Source organism: Hippoglossus stenolepis, chromosome 20 (genome assembly GCF_022539355.2).
Source record: "Hippoglossus stenolepis isolate QCI-W04-F060 chromosome 20, HSTE1.2, whole genome shotgun sequence".
NCBI lineage: Eukaryota > Metazoa > Chordata > Actinopteri > Pleuronectiformes > Pleuronectidae > Hippoglossus > Hippoglossus stenolepis.
Window position 1 is genome coordinate 20,429,169 of NC_061502.1, and position 7,500 is coordinate 20,436,668.

At 45.9% G+C, this 7,500-nt stretch overlaps 1 protein-coding gene across 1 annotated transcript in view; it reads right to left on the bottom strand.

Moving 5' to 3' along the window:
- The window catches only part of LOC118099871 (interphotoreceptor matrix proteoglycan 2), a 23,808-nt gene that overhangs the window by 8,911 nt on the left and 7,397 nt on the right, over positions 1-7,500 (bottom strand). The window contains exons 7-13 of the mRNA XM_047338208.1: positions 6,388-6,537; positions 5,493-5,551; positions 4,560-4,580; positions 2,549-2,742; positions 2,404-2,459; positions 661-2,092; positions 1-626 (exon numbers count right to left, since the gene is read on the bottom strand). The exon at positions 1-626 is cut by the window's left edge and continues 376 nt beyond it. Of these exons, the coding sequence (XP_047194164.1) occupies positions 1-626; positions 661-2,092; positions 2,404-2,459; positions 2,549-2,742; positions 4,560-4,580; positions 5,493-5,551; positions 6,388-6,537 (2,538 nt within the window). The remainder of the gene's footprint in view (positions 627-660; positions 2,093-2,403; positions 2,460-2,548; positions 2,743-4,559; positions 4,581-5,492; positions 5,552-6,387; positions 6,538-7,500) is intronic.

The following is a 7,500-nucleotide window of genomic DNA, read 5'->3' on the forward strand; positions in this document are numbered from 1 at the left end:
TGGATTCGGTTCCTGGACGTCAACAGCCTCCTCTTCTGCTTCTGGGACTTCTTCTACCAAGTCCTTTGATTCTGAATCTGAATCCACAGGAAGGTCTTCAACTGGCGGTAAAATATCGACCGTGCCGTCCTCTGATTCGGCCTCTTCTACAACCTCTTCAGGAAGTTGTGGCTCTGAAGCTGTTTCCTCAGGAACTTCAGGTACAGTTTCCTCTGGAACTTCATGTACAATTTCCTCAGGAACTTCATGTACAATTTCCTCTGGAACTTCAGGTACAATTTCCTCAGGAACTTCAGGTACAGTTTCCTCTGGAACTTCATGTACAATTTCCTCAGGAACTTCATGTACAATTTCCTCTGGAACTTCAGGTACAGTTTCCTCTGGAACTTCATGTACAATATCTTCAGGAACCTCAGGTACAGTTTCCTCAATAACTTCAGGTAGTGTTTCCTCAGGAACCTCTAGTACAATTTCCTCAGGAACTTCATGTACAATTTCCTCAGGAACCTCAGGTACAATTTCCTCAGGAACCTCAGGTACAATTTCCTCAGGAACCTCAGGTACAATTTCCTCTGGAACGTCAGGTACAGTTTCCTCTGGGACTTCTAGTACAGTTTCCTCAGGAACTTCAGGTTCTATTTCCTCTGGAACTTCATTTACTATCTTCAGGAACCTCAGGTACAGTTTCCTCAAAAACTTCAGGTAGTGTTTCCTCAGGAACTTCTAGTACTGTTTCCTCAGGAACCTCAGGTTCTATTTCCTCAGGAACTTCTATTACTGTTTCCTCAGGAACTTCAGGTTCTATTTCCTCAGGAACTTCTAGTACTGTTTCCTCAGGAACCTCAGGTTCTATTTCCTCAGGAACTTCAGGTACTGTTTCCTCTGGAACTTCAGGTTCTATTTCCTCAGGAACTTCTAGTACTGTTTCCTCAGGAACCTCAGGTTCTATTTCCTCAGGAACTTCAGGTACTGTTTCCTCTGGAACTTCTGTTTCTATTTCCTCAGGAACTTCTAGTACTGTTTCCTCAGGAACCTCAGGTACTATTTCCTCAGGAACTTCAGGTACTGTTTCCTCTGGAACTTCTGTTTCTGTTTCCTCAGGAACCTCAGGTACGGTTTCCTCGAGAACTTGAACCTCTTCTGGTTCTGAAATTGTTTCATCTACATCCCCTCCTGGATTTTCGACTGGTTCTGGATGTTCTTCCTCGGTAGTGGACACCTCAACTTCTGCAACTTCGGCTACGTCCTCATTTGTTTGTAAAACTTCAACTCCTGTTTCGAGTTCCTCTTCCTCCATCCCTGGAACCTCAGGTTCTTCTGGCTCCTCTTGAGTTTCCACCACAGACTCTCCCTCTGCCTCAGAAACTTCTACGTTTGTTTCTAAAACTTCTAATTTCTCTCCGTCTGGTTCGGAGACCTCAGCTTCTTCAGGATTCGGCTGCAAAACCTCGTAAATTTCGCCTCCTAATGCTTCCTCTGGTTCTTCCTCAGTTTCATGGACACTCAGGTCAACCTCCTCCTCATCTGGAAGATTGTTTTCTTCTTCGACCTCCTGGAGATTCCCTGTGCTCTCAGTGGGCGTCTGGCCTGTGATGGCTGAGAGTGTCGTGACAGGCAGACCCGGGTCAGACGGCTCCTCTCCACCCGGAGCTGTGGTCAGTAGAAACTGTGTAGTCGGGGTAAACTGAGGATCGTCGCTGTCCACAGGAATCAGGTCTTCCTCTGATATCAGGTTGGGAGACAGGCGGATATATGCAGCGTCCGTCGGGGTCGCGATGAAGTCTCTCACCAGTTCGCCGGTTTCATCGTGATGAATGGTTTCAATCTCATGTGTAATGATCAGCAATTCTTCTTCCTTCCCGTCTTCACTCGATGGCTCAGGCTCACTCACATTAATCTCCTCAGGCTCATGGGTAACTTCCTCTGAGGCGGGGGGAGGATGGCTGCTCTCTGGAACAGCCGTGGGGTCCAGCAGGGTCACGAGGGCGTTCTCCTTCTCCATGGGAGTGAGAGGAACCACCAGACGAGGTTTATCCACCTCCGGCTCGTCGGTGAGGACCTCAAACTCGTTGTGTGAGTCCGGCTCGCTGGACTGTGGAGAGAGAGATGGATTTTAGAGGAACTTCTTTTGAGTTCCTTGAAAAAAACGCTTTTAAACTATTAATTCTTATGAAGGTTTCAAGAAAATATATCTATCTATCGAACCTATTATACTATTGGTTCCAATTACTTTTAATTAATACACAACTTTTATAAGTAAAATCTTTCTACAGACAAGGATAAAATAATACAATTTGAATTAATGAATAATTATTTGCTTGAGTTTTAATTTAGACAATTTCAGTATCAAACATCCTTCATTTCTGAATCCATGTGCAGCAGCGATAATAATAATGATCTCACCTCGTCCACTACTTCTACTGAGGAGGTGGAGGTCAGAGCTGGAAGGTGAATCACCTCTGTCAAAAGAAACAAAGTGTCACCACGTCTGTTTATACTTGAGACTTCTAAGAGTTAGAACATGAAGAATGAAAGTATCGGACGTCACCTGGTTGGAAGTTGAGCGAGTCCAGGTCGATCGGCAGCGACGCCTCCTCCCGTAACGCCCTGGTCACCAGCTCCCTGAGGCCGGAGGCGGCGGCGGACTCCGGTTCGCCGGACGCCGTCTCTGAATTCTCCGAGTTGATTTTAAGAGAATTGACCTCAAAGAGGAGAGAGTAGTGCACGGAGATTCCTCCAGGCCTGAAAAACAAGATGTGACCGTTCACTCTAACTCTGACTGATCAACTCGTGTGTATCAACCTTCTGCAGGAAAAAGCTCTGGTTCCTCAAACTCAAATGTTGATGTAACTCTGGATTTCTGGGTCACTGACTCGCTGCAGACAGACAAAGATAATCAATGGACGTGTGGTGCTGCAGAGAGAAGTCGCACTTTTCAAAATGCCAGGCAAGAATGAATGAGAATGCAAAAGGACGTCGTCGATATTCTACAGAACAACTGTCATCAAGAGAGAAGCTGATTCTCTGTCTGAGCACAAGAGGACGTGAAATGTCTTGTTTTTGTGTTTTTACTGACGTCAGAAACACAAAAGCTCTTCTTCATCAGGTTTCAGCCGTTTGTCTGAAGTGAACCTGATTTTGTCGTGTGCATGTAAACACACGTTCTCTCTATAGGTGGTTTTCTTCACGTGGCGTCTCCATGACTTTCCTCAGAGTGCTGTTGTAAACTGGTCCAATGCGTCTTCACAGCCGTGTCCTCACCTGGCGTCTAATCCGAGCATCTAAGTTGAGCTTGACTCTGTTTCTATTCCTGCTCTGATGAAGTCAGTGGAGGCACGGGGGTGCAGCCCACACATTAAAGATCAGCCGCCGTGAATACAAGCAAAACAGCTTTATTCTCCTGCTGTTGTCTTCTCTTTGCCAACAGTACAAAGACCTCCTGCCTCTTATCTGATGTATAAAGCAGCGTCACATGTTTCCCTTCCTCTTTGTCAGGTTTCACAACACCCCCCCCACTGCGTCCTCCTCCTGGATTCTGTCCACTTAAAGGTCCTGTGTTGTAGAAAAGAGATTTCCAAGTCTCTTTTGATAATAAACTTTATAAATATGACCAAAGTATCAGAGAAATGCAAACAGCTTTTATTCTGAAACGAGCCGTGAGGCCTCCTGGGAGGTTGTGATGTCACAAGTGTACAGTCCCCGCCCCCAGCACCGCCCACCATGATCCACCATTCTGCCGCTGAGCTAAGTCAGGAATACAACTACCACCCTGCAGTTTCAGTCTAGAAACAATTTTTTCCAGACTCAACTTGAACTTTGACCTTCACCAGTTCATCTCTGAGACCATCTTTCCTCGAGGTCTTCCTGATATATCTCAAAAAATGACCTTGACCTTTGACTTTTGGCATCAAATTCTGATAAATTCATCCGTGATTCCACCTGAAAGTTTGCACCACATTTAAAGAAATTCCCTCAAAGCGAACGTGAGATATCGTGTTCACAATGACAACATGACGGACTGACGGACAACCCCGAAAAGCATATCGCCTCCGACCACTGGGTGTCGCCAGCGTGAAAACATGAAACTGTGGAGAAACTACCGTTTTACTTCACTTTGAGGAACAATAAACAAGTTGTTGATTTCTCCGTCTTAAGTTAGAACAGAATCAAACTGAGGCAGTTTCTGTTTGTGGAGTCGAGCAGACAGACGCAGGAGGAGTCGAGGAGCCTTCATCAGATTGGAGGACGAGCTCCTGCTGAGGCCTCTCCTCCGTGTTATTGGCCGTGACAGCACCAGACACGGGGGGGCATATGAGCGGGGGAGGGGAGCAGCTATCCACAAGTCTTCCTGTTCCACTCCTCACCTGAGTCTCTGATAACGAGAGGAACCTGCACTCTAACGAACAACAGCTCCACGGCCTCATGTTGACCTTAAACAGTTCTGCTCTCAGCAGTTTCCTCGTGTCCTTCCACATTTCTATTTCCAGTTGTGGGTGAAATAACCTGCACAAACACACGAGGTGACGGAAACTACAGGGGAATGTTTCTCTGTCACTTACCCGTCAGTGTCCTGGGTCTCGCTGCCAGAGAGGAGAAGGAAATAAAGAAGAGGAGGTGCAGGTCAGTGAGATCAGCAGTGAGATGACACTTTAAATTCTACACACAACAACACACATGATGCTCTAGAAAACAGTTATTAGTATGTTTATGTGCTGCTGTTCATTTAGATGACGGCAGAAGGAAACGAGTCTAAATCAAGTTCTCATGATAACACACTTTGTTCCAGACTCATCCTCAGTCCTGTCAACATCACTCCAGTTTAACTGGAGCCGTTCACTTCTTCATATTTTGTCCTTTTCAAAAGAGAAATGTCAATTTAAGATTTATTTATGTCACTTATTTGATTTTCAACACAGTTTTCTTTAAGCAGTGGAAGATAATGTTTCCAACAGATTCTGTAACCAGGGAAACAGTGAGCACACGACAAGTGTGTGTGTGTGTGTGTGTGTGTGTGTGTGACTCATGTGCAGAGATTCACTGAACCAGGTTCGTCCAACAGCTCGTTTAGGGCCTAGAGACAATCAGGACCTTTGAGTTTCACCAGTAAAGTCAAACAACTGTTTTAAATTCACCAGACTTCAAGTCAACGGAAGCGTCTCCTCCCTTCATCCATCCGTCTGTATCTAAAGAGGATGAAGTTCATTTATGAAGCTGATCTGTGATCTGTGAGTGATGGCAGCGACCAGCCGCCATGTTTCCTCTGCAAATGACTTCTGTCAGAGACACTGAGGGAAAATCCTCAGTTTTAATCTCACGTCCGTTACTGCAGTTCAACCTGAAACCTGAAGGTGGCGCAGCGTGGACTGGCCATGAGGTTATTATTCCAACAACCAGCAGCCAAACAATCTGCTCCATCTGAATTTAATGACATGATCAAGACTCAGTGGTCACATGTGATTCCAGCCTCTTTACTTCAGATCATCGTTTCTCACCTGATCCCCAGCACGTGGATTCCTTTGAATCCTGGAAGTTTGTCAAAAACATGCTGCATCTGGAAGAGAAACACAAGGTTCACCGAGACGCACGAACACGTGAGCTGGTTACGAGCAGGAGGCCAGTGCATCACTATCACAGACGCATGAATGTTAACTCAGTGACACGTATCTTTGAAGCACCTGCTCGCTCTTATGACATAATCGTCTTTAAAGGCTGCTTCAGGTCCTGCGGGGATTCGCGTGCAGCCACTAAATGATTCTGAAGCTCTTCCCAGAGTCGCACAATGAGCAGTGAACATGTGGAGTTCCTCCTCACGACTCGGGACCAACACATGTGCTGGCAGGGAGGGAGGAGGGCAGCTGATCCCTTTATTCCTCTGCCTCGTGGCTGAGACCTTACGGCCTCGTGCTGTGAACCTATTTACGTTCGGCACGAGCCAGAGTCACCGGCATGGAGAGCGTCGCGGCGGGGGGGAGGAGCAGGAGGAGGACAAGGAGCAGGAGGAGCAGGAGGAGCAGTTAAAAAATTCAGTTAAATCCAGATGCTGTCTGGTTACGTTTATCTGTCTTTATATTGTTTTTATAACCGAACCACTGCAGGTGTTGGTGCCTCCGGTGGAAATAAATCATGTCTACAACTGAATCGAGACTGAAAACCCAGTGACCATGTAGCCACGTGGCTAACACTAGCCACGTGGCTAACACTAGCCACGTGGCTAACACTAGCCACGTGGCTAACACTAGCCACGTGGCTAACACTAGCCAGCCGTCAATGCAGGAATCAGCTCCATGTTTCAAACCAACACAAACTAAACCCGTCAGAATCATCAGAATTAATATGACGATTTGAGATGAAACGCCACATGTCCACAGATTGAAAATCCCGTCCCACCTGGTCCTGCAGGTGATGAGCCAGGTCGATGTACTGAGGTGAGTCTGGGTCGTCCAGCAGTTCTCTGTACCCCGGGTCCACCAGGTCGATGCTGAACTCCACCATCTGCTCCACCGGACTCTCTGGGACCACGTTAGGAAGCTCTGGGTCCTTCAGGACGACAAACACCAATCAGGATCAAGAAACAACAAGAAGAAGAGAGTTTTTCTGCTCCACATATTTAGATTTTAACTTAAACCTGCAGCAACACTTTCTGTTTCTGATCCAAAAAGCTGCCTATTTCCATTTAGCTCTTTTAGCTCTGAGTTTGTTCTCCACCACCTCCCGAGGGAAACATCTGACTCTTCAGCTGCTAAATGCTCCTCAAAGTTCACTTCAGATGAGATGAAGAAAAAACAAAAATGTGTATTAAAAGACCCATAAACCACAAGTCAAAGCTCGATCTGATATATATCACTTGTTTTTAAAATTCAAGTGAAGTCAAGGGTTTGACATTTGATGTTTTCACTTTCACCTGGAGCCAAACGTGTCATGAAGGAAAACAGGAAGGAATAAATCCAGAGAGAAGGAAGAGGGAAAGAAAGAAGAAGGGAAAAGAGTAAAACATCATTTCAGCAAATGTACTTTTGACAGCAGGGTATGAAAGTATGAAAATGTGTCTGGGTCCATCCCACAGTGAACAAATAACAGAAGTGTCAGTCAGACAGTGGATCCTGACTCGTCCTCTGCATATTCAACACACAGTGAAACGGGATGAAAAGAGTAATAACCTGCTCTTATGAAATGAAAGCAAAAATTCAAATTACTGCAGTAATTTCCGAGGACAATTTGTGTCCTGTTTGACAAAATGACAGCGTTTAACCAAAGCTACACGTGGAACTTCCTCAGATTCAAACCTTCTCTTTCTATTTCCTGAACGCAAACGACTTGATTCAGTGGCAGGAGAAAGAAGTTATTATCTGTGGGAAGAAGCAGCGCTGCCACACACACAGACACACACACAGACACACACAGACACACAGACACACACACACACACACACACACACACACACACACACACACACACACACACACACACACACACACACACACACACACACACACACACACA